This window comes from Suricata suricatta, chromosome 4 (genome assembly GCF_006229205.1).
Source record: "Suricata suricatta isolate VVHF042 chromosome 4, meerkat_22Aug2017_6uvM2_HiC, whole genome shotgun sequence".
NCBI classification, from domain to species: domain Eukaryota; kingdom Metazoa; phylum Chordata; class Mammalia; order Carnivora; family Herpestidae; genus Suricata; species Suricata suricatta.
Window position 1 is genome coordinate 105,721,132 of NC_043703.1, and position 22,657 is coordinate 105,743,788.

General features: G+C 37.3%; 1 protein-coding gene across 5 annotated transcripts in view; it reads right to left on the reverse strand.

The window, feature by feature from the left end:
• The window catches only part of PUS10 (pseudouridine synthase 10), a 75,102-nt gene that overhangs the window by 21,544 nt on the left and 30,901 nt on the right, over positions 1-22,657 (reverse strand). For all 5 annotated transcript variants that reach the window (XM_029937427.1, XM_029937429.1, XM_029937428.1 and 2 more), the window contains 5 exons: positions 9,694-9,728; positions 5,908-6,019; positions 3,749-3,810; positions 3,460-3,505; positions 736-800 (listed from right to left, as the gene is read on the reverse strand). In XM_029937427.1, the coding sequence (XP_029793287.1) occupies positions 736-800; positions 3,460-3,505; positions 3,749-3,810; positions 5,908-6,019; positions 9,694-9,728 (320 nt within the window). The remainder of the gene's footprint in view (positions 1-735; positions 801-3,459; positions 3,506-3,748; positions 3,811-5,907; positions 6,020-9,693; positions 9,729-22,657) is intronic.

The window sequence follows — 22,657 nt, forward strand, 5'->3', positions numbered from 1 at the left end:
AAATGACCTGATGTAGACTGACTCCAAATGCTTGGCTTGAAAATTTCATACAGTTTCCCAAGGTGTCTTAACAAAAAAAAGCACTTAGAAACTCAGGAATTATTTCTTAAAGAGAGGTTGACTTTACTTTCTAAAATTTAATATAAGTATTTCCATTTTCTGAGACTCATTTTTAGTCAATAAAATATATAAAACCTTCCTCATAACTTTATTATTTGAAATTTATTCAAGGATATTCTGGAAAGATAACTGCAATAATATTTTATTAAACAAAATACAATGAGAATGAAAATATAAGGTGTACTGTATTTCAGCATATTTCAACAAGTGAAGGGCCTTTTTCTCCCTCTTCTACAGATGAACAATACTCAAAATGCAGGATGAGGGATGTAAGGGGACCAGCTCTGGGCTGGGGAGGCAGGAACCCTGGCTCTCAGCCTGTTGTATTACCCAGTTGAAATCTTAGGCAAGTCAACTCCCACAACATCCTCTTCTAAAGATAAAGAAGTTGGAATAGATTCGTAAATTCAAATACCAGTTCAATAAACACTTACTAAACACTAGTACATGCCAGGTACTAGGCTAGGGATTTGGGGATATAATAATGACTAAGACAAAATCATCATCCCTGAAATACATCCAGTCTTATTTTAGAGACTGAATGTTAGATTATCTCTAACATTCCCTTTATTCTAAAATTCCATGATGCCGCCATGTTTCTATACTTCTACTCACTTGCGGAAATCCTCTTCTTTTATCTTATTCAACGCTTTCATAACTGCCATTCTAGTGAACACTGACTATATAAGGTAAAATGAAAAGAAAAGACATTTTATCACTCAGACAAGAAAACATCAGAGGTGAAACACAGAACATGGTTGGAGGGGTGCCTGGTGGCTCAGTCAGTTGAGCGTCTGTCTTCGGCTCAGGTCATGATCTTGTGGTTCATGAATTCAAGCCCCACGTTGGGCCCTGTGCTGACAGCTCAGAGCCTGGGGCCGTTTCAGATTCTGTGTCTCCCTCTCTCTCTGATCTTCCCCTACTCATGCTGTCTCTCTCTCTCTCTCAAAAATAAATAAAACATTAAAAAAAAGTTTTTTAAAGAACATGATTGGAGAAATTACATAATTTTAAAGGAGAGAAATACTTAATAGCTTCAAGAAGGTAAAACATAAGCATTCATACTGTCAGTTCTCCCCACAACCCTTCTTTTCAATCTAGTCTGTGTCCATAACACCAAGTAGATCTAGCAGAACAATTAAGCAGTTGGTTGGCAGGCTAAGAGGCAAATAGAGTCAAACAGCCCACCCTGGCATCTAGCAACTCAACATCACTTGCCAGCCACAGAGAAAGTAAGCAGATCCATTGTGATAGAAGGGCATCTACAACAGATGTCCCACTTAGGGTTTTTTTAAATAAGAAAAGTCAAAACATATGATAGATACACCAGAACAAATTAGCTTACTCTGGCTTACTATGATAAATCACAATTATCTCTTCTGTTTTTATGAAATTACTCTTGACTAAAAGAGGCACAACAGTTTAGCATCCTTCATATAACGATTGCCACTTCAGATAGCTGTGAAATTAGGTGATTAACTAGTTGTTACTTAACCTTCTAATTTCTGTTTAAGTCTAATTACATGAAATAGAAGTTGGGGTTCTGATTTTTTACTTTGCTTTTCTGTTTGGAGTGTCATTGTAACTACTGTATTGTAAATGATGGAAAATAATTGCATGTGTTAAAAAAAATAAATTGTGTTATATTAAAAAAAAAGTTTATAATCAAATGAATGATTTTCTAAACCATATTTTAGAGAGCCCCAAAGTACAGGGTTAAAACTGAAAATTAAATGCCTATTTGTTAAGATATGAAATCTTAAGCCTGAAAGAATCTCAAAAGGTCATTTCATTTGCTCTCAGCAATTAGGTGGGAAAACTACACACACTGGCCAAGTGATATGGTATCTGCGATGCTTTGACAAAAATTTCCTCATTCTACAATTCAGTGCTAGTACCTATATATTTCCTCAAATATAACAAACAAATGAGATCTTCAATAAAAACATGGCTACAGGTCATTTGGGCAGAGCTTTCCAGCTGGTATGGCAAAGCAGAGAGGTACAGTTGTGCCAAAACATGGAGCCCTTAAATTCACAAGAGCCAAAAAACTCTGCTTCCAAGTTAGAGCAACTTGTTAACCTCAGGGTGCTGAACAAACATGGTAATGTTCTAGGTGTATCATGATGTGAGAAAGGTGGGAAGCAGTGCTTTAGACTTTCTTTGCATTTGTAATTACCTCTGCACAGGGAATTTGACAAATCATGCCAACTCTGTCTCTTATCTCTCAACTCCCCCTTCCCCTCCACCACCCCCTGGTTCCAAAAGGCTCAGCAACCAGTCAAAGCAAGAGTAAAGACTAACAGATGTATCTTTGGCAATAAATTTATATTCTTTTTTTTTTCTTTTAGAGCATGTGTGCACACACGTGTAAACAGCGGAGGGGCAGAGGGAGAGAGAGAATCCCAAGCAGGCTCTTCACAGTTAGTGCAGAGCTCATGGAGTTTGAACCCACAAACCTGGAGATCACGACTTGAGCCGAAATCAAGAGGCAGACCCTTAATTGACTAAGCCACCCAGGCGCTCCAGGAGAGAGAATCTTAAGCAGACTCCCTGCTCAGTGTGGAGCCCGATGTGGGGCTTGATCCCACAGCCCTGGGACCATGATCTGAGCCAAAGTCAAGAATCAGAGACTTAACTGACTGAGCCACCGAGGTGCCCCAAACTTATATTCTGTTTAACAACCATAAGAGTAAAACGGATGTTCATAAAGGTATTGCCTGAGTCTCTGCATAAAACCAGTTAAGTATCTGTGTCATGAAAGTGTCCCAGTATCATTGCCTTGCCATTCTATCCTGGCATAGCAGAAACTAAAAACGCATGCTAACTAATTTGCTCATTAACATGAAAACCAGCTCACACCAAATAAAGGGGAATTTATATAAAATGCTCTTTTGCAAATGTAGCCTGAAATAGGCATACTACTTCAGATTGTCCTAAGTAAAATAATTTATTTCGGATTATATTTCTTAAAAGTTTGGAATGCTAATAATTAACACAGATTTTTCTCAATGATGTAATTTTAGGAATAAACCTAAAAGTCAAATTTCCCCAAACGGGTAACAGTAACATGATAGAAACACTGGTTCTAAATTTAACAACACCAGGGAGACAGCCCAGACAGTGACACAAATATGGGAATGTTTGTGTTATGACCTCCTAGCTAGAGGCAAAGGTGTTCAGAGTTGAGAAAAATAAAAATAACTGTAGCAAATGGAAATATTTAAAGAATGATTTAAAGATACATTGCCAACATTTCTAATGCATATCGTTTTATTGTTAATTTGAATATTCATCTCAGATAAAACTCAATAAAGAATAAAAAGGAGGAATCCTTACCTGTTTGTTTTTGGCTGGCTTGAAGCAATCTGGGCATATCGCACGTCTAAGTAAAATTCAAGTTAATAAAAAAAGTTATGGAGTTTATTTTGGGGTGAATATAACTCAAATATATTTTATGTAACATTGCTGCTAAACTCAGGATATCAGGAGCAGACAAAATGAATATACCAGTTCTATTGGTTTAATCTACTAAAACATGACAAGTTACAAAGAGGAGTGCTTCATGAAAACCAAAAAGCATTAACAAGGTTACACAATTGACACTGTTGTTTATGTAGCAACTTACAGGAAGTGGCAATCCTCAACTGTTTCTGGGTGAGCAAAGATCACACTCACTTCAAACAAGCTCTAAAAATTATAAAGACAGTTTAAAAATGAGCAAAAGGAAACCAACATCTAACCACTTATGAATGGAAATAGAAATTAACTCTCAAAGACTGGCTCAGAAAACGAATGAGAAGGAAAACTGGAATACTACTGTTCTCAAGTCAGCTTGTTCACAGGCTGGAAAGGAAATAATTTGGGTGGGCTTTTTCTTGTTGTTTTTTTCACTTCAAAGCTCAATCACTAGTGATTCTATCAAAAAAAATTTTAAACAAATTTTAAAATAAATTTGTATGATTTTTGTGCATATATATAAATCTGATGTGAACATGAAAGAGAAGTCAAGGAACTGGAAAGAGATAACTGAAAGAATTATTCCTGTCAATATTACGATTAGAATTATTAGTAAGGCAAAAGCGTTTTATTCACACACTTAAAATCTCTGTACAAGGCTTTGTTTTTTTATTATTTTTTTTTGTGTAAGACTTTATTTTTAAGTGCTCAAGCTTCTTAATGGATTTGAATTTTAAAAGTGAGATCTTAGTTTATTTATCACAAAAATGGTATACACAAATTAGAAAATAATGAAACATAGAATGGATTTTAAATCCCACACCACTGAGGTAGAATGTAGTAACAGTTTGATGTGTTTTATTCTAGCCATTTTTATAATATAAACATAAATGTATATACTTCTTGGGATATTAAACATATTAGAAAATGACTTTATTCAATTAAAACATCATGGACATCTTTTTCTTTTTCGTGGACATCTTTTAAACTCTAGGGACTGTTGGACATTTAAGTTGTAAGGTTTTCTGTTATTAAAAATGCTACAATGAACATCCTTGCATACAAAATAAGCACAATTTCATACTCTACATACATTAATCTCCACAGCGAACAAAATTCCACATTGAGAAAAATGATAAATGCCATACCATGTAACAATTTAATCTTCTTTATTGAGTGTTTCTCTATTGATTGCATTGGATTTTCAGCAAGCATATTAGCTACTTTAGAATCGCAATAATGACTAGTGAGGTTTGTTTTCTCTCTAACTTACAAAGTAAAATTAAAATTATAAGATAATTCCTTTTACTCAAGAAAACTTCACTCATTCTGAATCTATTAAACACTTGCATCTTTTTGTTTTCTATTTTCTGTTCTCACTGGTTCAACATGTAAAATTACTTATGCTTCAAAACTGAAGTTTGAGGTAAAAATATTTTGCATCAATAACTTCTCTAATTTCCAAAGTACTTTCATTACCTCATTTCCTCTCCATATATGTGTGAAGTGGTTTTATTCTCTTTTCTATCAGTATTCAGTTTAAAGGACAGAGTTTATTCATACTAACAGAGGGAAATAGAGCTATGAATTTTTCTGAATGGTGAAAATGTTTTTTAACTATTTAGCTTTGAAAGATGGTCTTGTGATTTTACTTGAGTAGGGGTATATCTGATATTCAGGGAATTTCCTTCAAGCAAAATGATAAAGCTATGAGGCCACACTATTAAAATCCTCCTTAAGAGAAACTGGGAATATGTGCTGTTTCCACATCTGGAAACCTGTCGAGCTCTTCCCTAAAGTTCAATCCATTCTGGAGACTGAGGGGAGGTCTGTTCTGGAATAGGGGAGATGGCTAAGTGTTCTGGTTTCAAAGGTGGTGTCTACCTACAATTCAAAAGGAGGGACTTGAGATACAAACAAAGTGGGATAGATTGGATCCATGCTCACTGCTATTGATTGATTATATCTGAAAATAAGACGGGCCACACATAATCACAGCTGCCTATTTAAGTTACATAAGTTAGTCACAGTTACGTATTGCTCTGTATCAGTATGTGTCTCTCCAATTAAACCATAAATATATTAAAGGCATAGGTTAATTTCTAATCTTTTAAAGTCATTTAGGGTACACTATACTTTTTATACATATAAATGTCTTAGATCACAAAAAGTCTTAAAAAATAAAGTTTCTCAATTTAAGATTGTTAGAAATACGTTAAAAGTCTAAAAATCCTCGATTAAAGAGAAGATTATTTTGACTAATCAAAACTCTGCCATATAATGAAGTAAAACCAGTGAACGAAATTAACCATGCTGATGATCAAATACCTTTCCGTCAATGGGAACACCCAGTTCCTCTGAAAACAGGGGGTGAGTTATCCATTTGTAGGCTTCTTTTAGCTGGACTATATCATTTCTTCCCAGCAACAGATTCTGCTTTCTGAATAACATAAAAATTAATTTGCTGACATGAAAAACTTCACTTTTTCAACTAAATAAAATTTATGTGATTATTTTAAAATATTTATTGAGTGCCTACTATGTGCCAGGCGCTACTTTACACATTAGATAGAAAGTAGAGAACAAGCAGAGAAAAATTCCTCAGCTCATAGACCTAATCATCTAGTAGAATCAAAAACCAACTTTTTAAAATGGTATATAAGAAAACAAATAAATTTAAAAAGGGTATATAAGATAGTTTTTAAGCTTCAAAGACAAAAGTATACTAATGACATTTTCTGAGCTACCATTGCCAGATTCCTGGATTTATATATCAGAAGATAGAAAGGTGTAATAGAAGGGATTGTTTATTGCTCAGAAACAAGAAAACTGTGTATTATGATAACCTCAGCTAGACTGAAAATGTTTGCATCTTACTCTCTCCCTGAAAATGGAGCTTACTTTTGGGAAATCAGTGGAAAAGCTGCATTTTACTGCTAAAGAAGAAACATTAAATCCTAGAATATCAATGTGTTGAAATTTAATATCAGAAAAATGTCTGAATAAAAATCTGCCATTCTCCCAAAATCTACTCATGAGCCAATAAATAGATTTGGGGAAGTCCCAATTGTGATTTCTAGCTTTTAGTTTGTAACCTAAAATTATTAGAGAAAGGAACTAAAGCGGGTGCCTGGCTGGCTCAGTCAGTAGAGCATGCGACTCTTGATCTCAGGGTCATGAGTTCAAGCCCCACATTAGGCATGGAACCTACTTAAAAAATAAAAAAAGAGAGAAAGAGAGAAAGGAAAAAGGAGGGAGGAAGAAAGAAAAGAAAGGAACTGAAGTGAAAAGAAAGAAAAACATGGATGGTATGATAGATTAAAACTGCTTTGTTACGCTGAGCATACTATGATATTATATCTAATACATTAACAAGTCCTCTTCATTCAAATTGTTAAAACTATGATGAATCAATCTTATGGCTATATACAGGGCTGCTTTTAACAAAAGAGATGTTAGGGCCAACTTGTGAATCATATCTTCTAATGTCCAATTTTCACTGACAGAAAATGACTACTTATATCAAATATTCATTGTAATTTAATTCTTGAAGACTAAAAGACGCTATTAACTGCAGGTAGAAAACAAAAAATGATTTACTTAATGGCTATATTTAATTGATCTAAAAATATGTAAAGGTGACTTTCCTCTAAAAATAAACTAAGAAATAGTTGATGTACCCATTCTATATCCAGTTGAAAGTATAACTGATAACACAGAATAGAATGCTTTCATGTGCTTTGTGGTTGTGGTTTAACAATGAAATACCCAGATAAACCCTGTATCTTCCAAATAATCAAATTATTTGTCTACATTTAAGAACTTATTGAAACACTATGTGAGCTTCATAAACTATTCCTAATTCTCTGAATATCAGAAACATTTTAAGTATTTTAAAAGACTATTTGATATTGTATCAACAGTTTAATGATATTTGCATAAAATAGCATCTCAGTTGAAAAGTAAATAATTAATGTATGAGAACACATTTTAAAGGATAAAAAGTTGAAACAAAAAAAATACAAAAATAGAAAACCATTTAAACATTGTAGAGACTCAAGAGAGTACAAACAGCTGCAGCAAAAACCAACCCTAAATATGAGTTAAAACATTACTCATGTATTTAAGAAAACTCGTATCTTAAACCCTTCATAGTTTTAAAATATATTTAGGTATCTTAGTCCAGTTAAAAAAAAAACTACAGGTATTTTTTCCTTCCAGGTTAAAGGGCTAGTAGAAACAGTTAACAGACAACTTGGGAACCTTAACTTTATATATAAAGCAAATAATCAACACTTAAAATGCCAGATTTCACTTTCTAATGTGGCTAATAACTTTTTTTTAAGTTTATTTTTTTGAGACAGTGAAAGAGGGAGAAAATTGGGGAGGTAGGGGGGTAGAGAGAATCCCAAGCAGGCTCCACACTATCATTCCAGAGCCCAACACAGGGCTTGATCTCACACAGCTGTGACATCATGACCTGAGCCAAAATCAAGAGTCGGATGCTTTTAACCAACTAAGCCACCCAGGTGCCCCATAACTTTTAAAAAATAATTTAGGGTAAATGTTTTCATACAAGACCTTAACACATGCCTGATGATTCTTTAGAGGAATTAGTAGTCATGGAGGTAAACTCAGTCCCAATTTAGTACTTAGTAACCACGTTTCCCTCTCTCCCGTGTCAGATAACTGCTGATAAGGCTGTCAACCGCAATCACTTTTGTTATAGATACATGACAGCCATTCCAGAGGAAAGATGAACCAAAATATCCAAGCACAATTAATTTTTCTAAATTCCTTGAATCAATTCTTTAATGGCAATTCCTCTATAATATTCTGATTGTAGAATGAACTATGGACACTGAGGGAAAAGGTTAGTAGTATATATTTCTTTCTGTTCCAGTAACTCTATATTGAACAGGATCTTTTGAAGAGCTAAGCTTAGTTTAAAATCCTTCAATAAAGAATAACAACAGCTGCTCACAACCAATGTGGATGGAAACTGGAAACATTTAGAATATGTGTAGAAAATAGTGTGCTCTGTGCTAAAAAATTTCTCAAACATAGGATCAAATTTTATGCCAGAATCACAAGCATTTGAGACTAATTTAATACAACCTAACTAAACCCCAAAACCTTTGTCAGATATATTGCTATTGCCCTTCTAGAAAAGCAGATACAAATAGAAAATAAATCAACAAAAAAGCCAAGTCAATTACTTTTTTTTGCAAATCACTTAACCAAGTATAAGATGCTAATGCAGAAGTCTATATTCTCTCTGTGCTTTTCTCTCCCGAGTACACAGGAACCTCTAGTAGTCACATGGCCCTTTTTATATTGGTATAAAATTTTTAGCTTCAATATCCAAGAGGATATGGAAAATTAAAGATTTTTTTTCTTAACTCAGCTGGTAAGCTGACACTGACTTGAACATGTGAGACTGTTTAGAGACTTTGTGTATCAAACTTAATGTGAATATTCATGTTTTACTGCAGAAATATGAATGTGTTTGATTACAGAGTACCACCTCAGACGATGGAGGGCAGGGGTATATTATATATGGCATTTCTAAAATCTAAAAAATTCTAAATTCCAAAACACATTTGGTCCCCAAGGGTTTCAGATAAGGACTGTGGACCCATGTTTTATATGTTTTATCTATGTAAAAACTCAACTGTTTTTCTGCTTTAATGAGGATTTTATTTTGTATCTTTTATAGTATAGTTTTATAATTTAGTTTCTAAGACCACCATAAAATTTATTCTTTTATAAGAGCTTGTCAAACTACATTATATAAGTGCCTTATACATAAATGTAAAATATGTATTTACATTCTTGCTAAATCTACAAAAAAAAGAATCCACTTTAATAAACATTAATAAGATGCCATGCAAATAAACTAATTAAACAAGGTTGATACCTCATTCACACCATAAATGTTTTTTCTTTCTGTTAATTTCTCCAGGAGCTAGTGAACTCACTCTAAAAAAGGAGGTAGTAGTAGTAAAAGTACTTTAAGAATCAGGTAGCTTAAAATAAATAAACATTAAAAAAAAAAGAATCAGGTAGCTTATATTTAAATGGTAGAAAAAATTCCCTACCTAAATTACTTACCCCATTTCCTGTTTTACCAGCAACCATGCAGCATGCTGTAGGCAATTTAGTCACACCCAGAAGAAGAGAAAAGGGGAAAAATGTTCATTGAAATGAAGTTCCAACATCATTACTAAGGGGCTTAACTAATTTGCTAATCAAACTCCTTTTAGAGGAGTACTGAGTGTTCAGAAATGTGGCAATGACCCCAATCTCATTTAAAACCAGAAATGAGGTAAGATGCCACTTTGCAATGCTGGGTTACCGTGGCCTAGGAATTCAACAGGGGTATCTCCCTCCTCCCTACAGATTTCCACTTCATTAATGAAATACAAGTGTTTAGCATAAATAGCTTAGTTTTTTTTCTTAAAATACCTTACTTTTTCACAGAGGAAGGCCCAAAGTGACGGAGTACGTACATACTATGTCCCCCAAACAGAATTAAAGGCCTCAGCTTTTTGTTTTTGTTTTTAAATAGGTCTATCACATTTTTAATTCTGTCTAATTAATGATATCCATACATAAGTGGACCAACATCTGTAATACAACTAAAACTAAGATGGGTGAATGGATAAATTGATGACTAGGTATACAATAAAGGAGATCTAGAAAAAGAGTAATCATGATAGGATCTAGGTAGGTATATGGGTGTTCACTGTACAATTCTTTCAACTTTACTGAACATTTAAAAATTCTCATAATAAGGGTGCCTGGCTGGCTCAGCTGGTGGAGTGTATGACTTTGGATCTTGGGGTTGTAAATTCGAGCCCTATTGGGTATAGAGATTACTTAAACATAAAACCTTAAAAAATGTTCATAATAAAATGTTAGAGAAAACATTCTGGGAAGAATTAATAAAAACTGAAAACGTTGCTAAAATGGAGACAATAACATTCACAATCATGGTTGTTATAAGGATTAAATTCATGTAAAATGCTTTACATGGTACGTGTGTGACACACAGTAAGTGTGTGACACTAAGATTTCTCAGTTTGCCATTTAGACCCCACAGCTATCACCTACAGAAAGCTATTGACATGTCCTACCTCACCATAGAGCATTTTGTGAACAGGACAGCAGCACAAGTAAGTCAATAAAATACCACTACACAGTCTCTGCATCCACATGTCACAGAAGTGGCCATTCATTATCGCTATTAGAATATTAGGTCTACACACACCCGCCTCTACACACACATTGTGTTTCATAAGTAGAATCCTATCCTTTTAAACTTCAAAAGACCAGAGGGACACAAGACACTTTTGGAGACTTATAATCATTCAGAAATCTTAGGTGAATTACTTTGTTCAGACATGAGCCACCCAGAAAAAATTAACGACTGGCCGAGTAAGAACTAGAGGTGTTTCCAATGCCGAAACATCTCATCAGTCCCTTCTGATTGTGTAGTTTATTTACTCTCCTACCTCATCTCATGCCACTGATAGCACTACAAGTGCCCACCCTTCTTTCCTTCAGCTACACAAGCCCTTTTTCAGAGAGTGTGGCCATGGTGTGATACACAAATTACCAGAAGTGCAGAGACCTAGCTTTAGGCATCATTAAATTTCTGGCACTCCGTTTCCTAACGTGTCAAATGAAAGAATTTGACTAAGATGAATATAATTTAAACTTTTCTGGATGGCTAAACTCCATCATTAATGGGCAGTGGTTAGTATACTGTTTTGTAACAGTGGCTATTAAAACCTAAAGGACTTTAAGATCACAGAAAAAAGTGAATAATGGTCTCCCAAAACTGGAAACTTGCAGTCAAAATTGCCCCATTTTCCTTCAGCCTTCATATTTTAAGAGATTAATAAATACTTGTTTTTTCATTCATAAAGGGATATTAATGAATGTCCCCCTCCAAGGGACACTGTGGGAATTAAATGAAGTTGTGCATGTAAAGAACCAAGAAAGATTCTTGGCATATACTTAACAAATAGTAATTATTATTGTCATTTTTGAATTAAAACCTTAACTGCTATTTACAAATAATAAACTTATTATCCCTTAAAAGATTTCTAAGTTCCTTTCCCTCATATCCCAAACTGCTCTGCCATAGATAGTTCTAGAAGTTCTCTCATCATGGGTATCTAAGCCATTGAGAACTACCTGTTCCTTCTTTAAGGGGACTCAAGACTCTTCTGTCTTTTTACTTTTTTTTTTTTTTTTTTTGAGAGAAAGAGAGCATGAGTGGGGGAGAGGAGAGGGAGGAGGAAAGAGAGAAAGAGATACAATCCTAAGAAGGCTCCACACTTAGCACGGAGCCTGACGCAGGCCTTGATCCCATGACCCTGAGATCATGACCTGAGCTGAAATCAAGAATTGGATGCTCAACCAACTGACCCATTCTTCTGTCCTTTTTTAGTGACCTTTTTATCTCTGCTTTTGAAGCAAATCCTGTTTTCTACAGTCACTTTCAGGAGATCCCATTAAATCTACAGTATGTCCTCCCATCCTCTGATTATAAAGTAGGGCAGAACTGGAGGTTGCCAAGGGAAACCAGATTACCATGTGTAACATATAAAATTAAATCAAATGTCTTCAGTACCTGAGATTTGCTAAAGGGTTTTTCCTTCCTAATCATCTGCAGGCTTCCTGCTCAAGCATGCCAGCAGGCTGGACAAAACTAATCACACAGTAGGGGCTAAAAGACTGAATCCCAAAGAAGTCAGCGTTGCTCAGTTATTCAATTTTTACTACGTGCTAATAATGTCCTGGACCTGCTTCTGCTGAGGAAGAAAAGTACATTTCTCTCTTTCAGGTCACCAAGATAATTTTAATAAATGTTCTATTCCTTAGTCAGTGGGGGGGGGAAAAATCATTCTCTAGAGTAAGCAATTTAATTCTTCCTCCCCAACAGAAGCAAATGGTATTAAAGTTATCAAGTTTAATCAAATTTGGTACCAAAGGCAGCATGTCATCTCTGGGAAATTCAGGAACCACACAACTTAATCTCGGACTCTGCTTTAACTGTATTAGAGAATTCTGGGCAAGTGCTAAATGAAGCAGCAGAATAACATGCTTGCTAAAGTGCTTGTGCTTGCGTGCGCAACACACACACCATGGAAAGTCTATGCCTGGAATGGCTTTTGAGCTTAGGGTTCTGATCTGGGGGTTCACCTAGCATCCAACAGTGAGAGTGGGTAACAATAGGGCCAAATTGATACTGATTTAAGTAGAGGTGGCAGGTGGTAAGAACAGAGAGAAAGAGAAGCATTAAAAATGGCATGGTGGGGAGCTACAATTCAGTAAAGCTTGGGGCGCCTGGGGGGCTCAGTCAGTTAAGCGCCCGACTTCAGCTCAGGTCATGATCTCGTGGTGCGTGGGTTTGAGCCCTGTGTCGGGCTCTGAGATGACAGCTCAGAGCCTGGAGCCTGCTTCCAATTCTATGTCTCCCTCTCTCTACCCCTCCCCACTTGTGCTCTGTTTGTCTCAAAAATAAATAAACAAAAGAAAAAGTTAAAAAAAAAAAGCTGGTGCTTAGGTTATATATGATGTGTGCATAAATGGGAGTAGCGATTCAACAACTGAAGGTGAAACTGGAAAGGTCAGCAGATTTTAAATACCATGCTAGGGTACGAATCCAAAGAATGACACTGTAACAGAAGTGCCACATTTATGTATATACAAAGTCCCATGGCGGCATACTTGATGAATGTGCTAAAGAATGAACAATATTTCACCTTCTTTAATTCATTAAGTCACAATAAGCATCATCTGCACACTATTATTTTTCTTACATGGTAGCTTAAGAAAATAAGATAGTTCTTATACCAAAAGGCCTCATTATCATACATGGAAAAATATACTGTGGGAATGGAGAGGACTAAGCGGCTTTAAGACATAATGGAGAGAGACTGGCAGGACTTGGTGACCAGCAGTGACACTAAGGTTTCTAAATTACCACTAATGGCCTTTTTAAAACTCTAAAAATCTTTTGAATCCTACACATCTCATGGACTCATTTATAACTCATAATAACAAAGATAATGTACCAACAGGAAAATGACAATAGTTCTGTGGAAAGCTAGAGGTATCACCCCCGTTCTCTCTTCTCCCAACACACACACCCACACACACATGCACATTTATATATTCTACCTGTACACCAATAGGCAGCTGGGAATTAGGTTCAACAATGAAGTCAGTAACAATAGTAACTCTTCTTTCCCTTTCCCAGCATATCTGCCTAACCTTTCCTGCTCCTCCCCAATCCCCAGCTCACTATAGCCATGAGCATCTGCCCCCCCACCCCCTGGGGTCTGCTCCTAGATTTGTGACAGGTTTGGGGTCAGGTCTACACCTGGCAGAAGGAGGAAGGTAAGAGAGGAGGCAGGAGAATACATTCCTGGAGCCATTGTTGGGCTCCACCACCTAGCTGAGGTAAAGACTCCTTGCCGATGTCTCCTCACCGCTACCACCTCCCTGCCTCAATCTTATTCTTCTTTTCCCGAGTCTCTGATATTACACCCATGATGTAATGACTAACAGACCAAGTCTGGTGTCTCTTTTGATGAATAAAGCTTATGTCAACTATGTTTGAAAACTCACTCATATCCTCTAAATTATCTTTCCTTTTAGGGTTGAAGGAGAAAAAATGAAGGGGGACATAAAACCTTCTCACACCAGCTCTTCCTACTACTGTTGGCAATACAATCTTTGGATAGTATTAAAAAGATTAAACTTTTTATTTTTGACAAGACAGAGGGGGAAAAGCATGATCAAATCAGCAGACAGAATGCCCCAGAATCTGCAGGGCAAAATTAGGGCATACAGTTCTACTGACCCAGTCCCCCCAGGAGAATTCTATTTCTAAGTTCTGAGTTTCAAGAAGGAAAATTTTTACTGCATTTTCCAACATTCTAGGTGCTGATGTTTGCCTAGCTCTGAGGAACTTAATTGGAAATAATCACCAGACGAAATTTATCAAGGTGGAAAGATGGGGTAGGAATGTAGGTGGGAAGAGAGATCAGAAAAGACAGAAGAGGGGCGCCTGGGTGACTCAGTCAGTTAAGCGTCCGGCTTCGGCTCCGGTTATGATCTCACGGTTCGTGGGTTCGAGCCCTGTGTCAGGCTCTGTGCTGATAGCTCAGAGCCTGGAGCCTGTTTCAGATTCTGTATCTCCCTCTCTCTCTGACCCTCCCCTGCTCCCGCTGTCTCTCTCTGTCTCTCAAAAATAAATAAAAAACATTAAAAAAATTTTTTAAAGAAAAGACAGAAGAGCTGCAAAGAATGAAAGGGTTTGGGATAGACATAAAGATAGAGATCACTCAAGTGGAATCTAAAAAAGAACCACAAAACCATATGAATAAACAAAAAGCAGAATCAGACCTATAAATACAGAAGACAAGCCTGTGATTGCCAGAAAGGAGGAGGATGAGGAATTGGTAAAATGGATGAAGAGGAGTGGGAGATACAGCTTTCCAGTTATGGAATGAACAAGTCATGGGAATAAAAAGCATAAGGAACATATTCAATGACATTGTAACAGTTATGTATGGCAACAGATGGTAGCTACACTTGCAGTAAACACAGCATAAGGTATAAACTTTCTAATCACTACGTTGCACACCTAACATTAATGTGACATTATGTGTCAACTATACTCAAATGTAAAATTTCAATTAAAAAAAGCCAGATATGGTTCAATCTTGCCCTTTAGCATCACATGCTAATGAGAGGATAATTTGGCAACTGACTTTCAGGTAACTCTGAAGTTCGTATCAGTGAAGCAAAGCTATCTGAACAAGTATCTGTTAGCACCTGGGTGTGGCTAAGGGGATGCAAATATATTTCCTCCTGGAATGTGATTTTAGTGCACTAGCAGCCTCATTGAAATAGCAGTTAACATAAAGTAAACTTGCAGATTCAAGAGACGTCAATATATGAAATGTAGCTCAATTTCAAGACATAAATACAATTTTACCTCAAAATTACTACCAAGAAAAACAGCTTTTAATACTAAATGTTAAGTTTTAGAATACCAGAGAGATAAAATAATTGTTAATTGCTGAGAATCTATTAATTGTTGAAAAAGTCCCTTCAATAAATAACTCAAGAACTCTATGAAGAGAACTATTTAAAAATTATTCCAAGTTATCATAGGAAAATTACAAGACTGAAATCATTCTGTGTGTTGAACTTGATTTACACTAGAAATATTCTTAAGGATAAGGATTGGGTTTTAAAATTTTAGGGGGCACCTGAGTGGCTCAGTTGGTTAAGCCTTTGATTCTTTATTTCGGCTCAGATCATGGTCTCACGGTTTGTGGATCAAGCCTGGAGTCAGGTTCTGTGCTGACAGTGTGGGACTTGCTTAGGATTCTCTCTCTCCCTCTTGCTCATGCTCCTCTCCTGCTCACTCACTCTCTCAAAATAAACTTTAAAAATAATTTTTAAAAATTTAGGTATTACTTTATAAATATGTTCAACTAATTTGTTATTATAAAATAAAGACTTATGGCTTCAAGGTGGTGGAAGAAGCCCTTTCTGTCTGCTTCTCCTTTGGAAAATCATCTCAAGTAAGATGGAGAATGAGAAATAGAAAAAGAAACTCCATCTACAATGAAACAAAAAAATAACTCATCATCCCAAGTCTCCATATATGAAGACAAAAAGGGAATATAAGAGTGTTGCAGAGTCTAGGAAGATGATTTTTAAGCGCTGGCAAATAGAGATACTTGCCCTGCCAAACCAGCAAAACTGAGGACTGGAGTGTAAGACAACAGCGCGTGAAACGGGCTAACAGGGGAAACAGCTAACAGCTTGTATAAGGAATGAACAGACCCCGAGGTCCTCTCCTTGACACCAAGCAAGAGCAGGTTTATACTCTGGGTATCAAACTAAAGGTATCTGCACTCGGAAGCGCCTGGCCAGAGGACAGCTGGACTAAGGCCCCGCAAAGAAAACGGGAGTGTTCAGTGAGAGTTCACAGTCTGCAGAGAGACCTGAAGCTCCCTCTCCCACCTTGCCGAGGTGGCCACGCTTCTACCTCTCTGGACAGAAGAGTAGAGGATTTGTCACTGGATGAAGTAGATGGTTTCTGAGAGGAACATTTCAGAAAGCGACATATGGTCTCTGCATGTAAAAATGTCAGTGCACTACCTGTTTTCCTCCAATAAAACCCAGTTCACAAGCACCACTATCCTGCTCTATACAGACCTAACTTTCAGTCACACTTTAAATGCCCTATGCTTAACAATGAATGAACAAAGATCACTTGGTCATTTAGAGAAAATCTCCAACATGAAAGGAAGAAAATAAAACAATAAACACAAAAGTAGACAGAAGTAGAAAGAATAATACATGAATTCCCACGTACTCTTTGAGCCTGCTTCAAGTTACCAACATTTTGCCAATCAAGTTATATCTATCTCCATTACCTTTTTTTGGTAGAGAAGTAGCCTCAAGTTTTTATTTTTATTTAAAAAAATTTTTAACGTTTATTTTTGAGACAGACATAGCAAGTGGAAGAGGGGCAGAGAGAGAGAGAGAGCGAGCGAGCGCATCCGAAGCAGGCTGGAGCCTGAGCTGTCAGCACAGAGCCCGACGTGGGGCTGTAACCCATGAACTGTGAGATCATAATCTGAGCCAAAGTAGGACACTTAACTGAATGAGCCACCCAGGCACCCCATCAAGTTTTCTTTTTACAGAAAATCCAAGACAGATCATTTCACCTGTGAATACTGTCCAATGGAAACATTTTAAAAAGTGATATTCTTGACTACCAATTAAACTTATAACTGAAACATTCTAGACATTGATTTCAAAATATGTGAGGGAGTACATAGTTTCTCAAACTTCTTTTGGGGCAGGAGAAGGGTATATAAGTAAGAAAGTCTCAAATCACTTACTGCACCGTAGTATATGAAAAAAACAGAAATGAAAAAGGGACTAGAACCACATATTTGGAGAAGGTTTGGGGTTTTCCCCTTCATTTTCTTTTATTCTTTTTAAATAACATGTTAGAAAGTACAGAATACACTCTCATTTATTTTGGAACATGATTTTCTCTGTCTCTTTCTCCACTGTATATTCTCTCAACTTCAAAGGCTTTCTGTTTCTTTAGCAAAGAAAAAAGTAGGAGGGCCCCTGTGGGGTGTGGGGGGACCAGGTAGGGGAGAACGTAAGACCTCCCTCCTCCTACTCATCATTTCTTCCTTTTAATCTGACCTTTGGACAGACACAAACTGCACTGCTGCTGCCCGGGACTTAGGCAAGATGTGCTGACTGTGGTCCAGAGTGACCACAGCCAATGACAAGTAACTGCTGTATGTCCATGTGTGTTAGGCATATATCAGTAAACAAAACAGACATAAACCTTTGCCTTTGTAAAACTGATGGCTAAGAATCATAAAACAAGCAAAACAAACAAAGAAATCACACGCTATTTTATGTGATGAATGCAATGAGAAGTGATAAAGACAGTGGAGAAAAGTGAAAGAGGAATGGGGAATGGAAGAAGCAATCTGCAATTTCAATAGGGTCGTCAGGGAAAGCCTCACTGTGAAGGGAACATTTGAGAAAAGATATGAACGCGGTAAGGGAATAAGCCATTGATATATCTGAGGAAGAAACCCTTCCTGCAGAAGTCACAGCAAGCAAAGGCCCTGAGGCAGAAACTGTGCCTGGTGTGTCCAGTGAAAAAGCAGTAAGGCAGCCAATGTGGCTTTACAGTCAAAGACAGAAACAGGTGGTGAAATCAAAGAACTGAGGTGCAGTGCTAGGGCAGGGCTGCTATAGACCCTTGCAGGCAATTAAAGGACTTTGATTTTACTCTGAGGGAGATGGGGACAAGAGGAAGATGGGCATAGGAAGGACAGGAACTCACTTACTTTTTAAAGTGATAGGGGAACAGAGACAGCTGTTAGGGGCTATTGTTTAAATCCAGGTACTGCTCAATCTGTCTGTGGGATCAAAGAAATAATTTTGAAAAGTACAGCAAGGAGAATTGGTGTCTTTTCTAGTCTTGGATCTCACTAACTTTTGCTCAACAGTCTTCAACCTATTTCCTAAAAGAATAAGCTGAGGCTTTACCAGGCTATTACCTGGTTTTTGGTCCTGGTCTTGGCCTGTAACTCTATGCCTCACACTGTGCTGGATTCCCTTCCAAGAAGGAGCTTCTGGTGCACAGGTGGCAGAAAGCAGATTCTGGGTCCAGGCATTTGGGCCCTGCAATAGTCTCCATGGGCACTGGCCTTCAGAGCCAGAGGCTTCTTTTTATTTATTAGAAAAAATTTTTTCTGATATTTATTCATTTTTCGAGAGACAGAGAGAAATGGAGTATGAGCGGGGGAGGGGCAGACAGAGAGGGAGACAGAATCTGAAGCAGGCTCCAGGCTCTGAGCTGTCAACACACAGCTCGATGTGGGGCTTGGACTCATGAACTGTGAGACCACAACCAGAGCCGAAGTTGGACACTCAGCGACTGAGCCACCTAGGAGCCAGAGACTTCTGAACAGTTATTATAGATAAGAAGATCGAAGAGTCCAGCTCTTGGAGAAGGGAGTGCACTGAGGACAGATGGCTGGTATGCACTGATTGCAGGCCCCCAAAACATACTGGCACTGGGAGTTACAGCGGCCAAAACTCTGTACCACAGAGCCTTAATCTAGGGACACCTCTGAATTCTTCCTTTGGGCACAATATGAGCTTTAAGAAATTCAGCACAACCATTAGAGGTTGAGGTTGGCCTATGAGAGCAACTTCCCTGGGGGAGCTTCTCACCCTTCCTTCTGGGGCTAAAAATGCTATGCTTTTCCTCTGGAGCCTGCCTGCTCACAAGTCTAAATCACTTCAGTAAACGTGGCCTGTGGACAGAATCAGCCACAAAGAAGAACCCAAACACCAACAAGTTCAGTTCTTTCATCTCAACTGGGGTTCTGCTCACAGTCACACAAGGTGACACAACAAATATGTAAAAACAAAAATGCATGCACCTAGGTATGTGTACATACAGATGTAGATATGTATACCTGTAAAGTAGAATGTTATATTCAAAGGAGATTTCAAGAATTACAAAAGAGTACATGCATCTTCAAAAAATTACACTGTTAAATCTAGATGAGTGGTTCTCAAACAGTTTAGTTTCAGGGCTCTCTCCCTACTTAAAAATTTTTGAAGACCCAAAATAGGTTTGTTTATGCTGCTTATATCTATTAATAATTGTAATATTAGCACTTAAGACAAGGAACTTTTAGAAATATGTAGTAATTCGTTTTAAATTAATAACAAAAGTCATAAATCCATTACATGTTAACATAAACATTAAAAAATACTGTATTTTTCAGACAAAATAATCTAATAAGAATAGTGACACTCTGGTACACTTTTGCAATTCTCTTTAATATGTCTTAATAAAAGATCATTGGATTTTTATTTCTGCTTCTACATTCAATTTGATGCAACAGTACATATCACATAGACTCTAGAAAGAAATTATATATTATTATGAAAATACCTTTGACTCCGTGGATACTATAGAAGGACCCCAAGGGCCTCTGGACCATATTATGAAAACTACTTATCTGAATGTAATGGACACTTAAGGAAAATATGAATAATTAAAATTTGACTCAAGAAGAAGGAACAAATAACTTGTAACCAAATAACTTTCAATATAAGAAATTGAGAAAGTAATAAAGATCTACCCTTAGTATCCTCTAAAATTGTTTTATAGTTGAAGTCTACAAAACTTCAGGAAACAAAAACAGATTATTCCTTTGTCATTAAAATTTTCCAAGCAAAAAAGATAGAAAGACTGACAATTCCCAACACTGACATAATCTAGTACTCAAACCGTAATCTAATAAATAATCTAACTGCATAATTTAATATCCAAACCAAAGATAGCATAAAAATAGCAGATAATATTTATACAATGAATTACATTGTACTTATTTATATGTAAAAGTGCTATTTTTAGGGACATCTGGATGGCTCAGTCAGTTAAGTATCCTACTCTTGATTTCTGCTCAGGTCATGGTCTCACAGTTCATGGGGTTCAAGCCCTGCATCAGGCTCTGCGCTGATGGCATAGAGCCTGCTTGGGGTTCTCTCCCGCGCCCCCCCCCCCCGCTCCTACCCCACTCACACTCTCTCTAAAAATAAAACGAAATAAAACAAACTTTAAAAAGGTGCCATTTTTAGGAACATTTAATATATGTATCTATACAAAGTAAAAGAAATGTATAGTGTGATGAACACAACTTTCACTGAAATAACATTAAAAAGACACAATAAATTTTTATTAAAAAACTAAACAATAGGCCAGTCTTATTTACATATAAATATATACATATATATGCAAAAATATTAATAAAATATTAGTAAGTCCAATTTTTATTAAAATAAAACAAAAATGTTTATTTCAGGAAAACAAAAGCTTAACACAAGAAAATCTATTCAATTATTTGACTACAATAGTCAAAAAGAAAAAATATAATGATTGCAAATATCCATTTCTGATTTGAAAAATTTACTAAACTTGGAGGTGCTTGGGTGGCTCAGTTGGTTAAGCATCTGCCTTTGGCTCAGGTCATAATCTCAGTTTGTGAGTTCGAGCCCTGTATCAGCACAGATCCTCTCTCTCTCTCTCTCTGCTCCTCCTCCTACCTCTCTCAAATAAATAAATAAACATTTAAAAAAACTTACTAAACTTGGAATAGAAGTAAACTTCCTTAAATAAAAAGTATGTATCAGAAGAGAATTAACATATACTTAATATTAAAACTCTAGGGCAGAGCCAAGATGGTGGAGAGGAAGGGAGCTCTGTAAACTCCGTCTGCCCCATTTATCGAACCGAGAAGGATATTACTCTCATCTGTGAGAGCGGAAGGAGAAAATACGGACTCCAGAAAGAATAGAACCTCAAGGATACCTGAGTGAGTGAGGGCGAACGGGGGAGATCTGAAAACAGGCCAGCCCAGGACGGGCAGGGGAGGCAAGATCCCCAGCCCAACGTGGGGGAAGCGCGCGGAGCCTGAGAGACAAAGGGAAGAGACAGGGGAGCGCACTTCCCGGCGAAAAGTGGCCGGAGCACGGCTGCGCCAGGGGAGCGGACTTCCCGGCGAGAAGCGGCCGGGGCTGCGGCTGCGCCAGGGGCGAGCAATTCGAACTTGGTTTTGGGAACGGGACCATGGACTGCATTTCCACGGCACACCTTGCCCCCTGCACGGACTGCGCGAATCCTGGGTGCCCACAGGAAAAAATAGGGCCTACACTTACGCGACCCCTGACAAGGAGTCGGTGGCAGGTGGAGGCCTGGGCGTGCGCTTAGACTGCAGGAGCTCCCAGCTCATTTCCAGCAGCGCACAGTGCCTTGAGCAACAGCTATCTGAAGCCAAGAGAGACTCAGTTTTTTTTTCCTTTCCCCCATTGCAATCACGATCCTGGCTGGGTTTGGGGACTCTGCCATTGAGTCTGTGAAGGTGCGCACTTTACCTCCTGCTGCTCATTTCGCCTCAGGCAGGGGCGGAGCCTCTGAGAACAGCCTCCAAGACCTACCACATCAAACCACGCCCATCCACCAGGGGGAGCTGCTGCTGCTTTTTTTGGTAATAAAAAATTTTTTTCTTCACTTGTTTCGTACTTATTTCTTTGTCATTATTACCTCTTTTTCCTTTTACTTTACTCAATTCTTTTAAATTTTACTCCTTAGTTTCCTTTCTCCCTTACTTTTTCACCTTCTTGCAACCCAGATATATTCTCCTGTATCTCATCCTTACCTCCCCCCTAAACTGGTCATACACTTTTAAACGGTCTACTGTCCTTTGTCGTCTCCGACCCCCTTTTATATACTTTTTTTTCTTTTCTTCTTTCTCTCTTTTTATTTTCTCTTCTTCTCTTTTTTTCATCTCTTTCCCTCCCACTTTCTTTCTTTTCTTTCCCCCCTGTAATGTGTTTCTTTGTTTGATTTGTCTGTGTGTATGTGTGCTTCTGTTCCCTCTGTGTTTGTCAGTCTGTTTTCCTTCTTAGGACTACA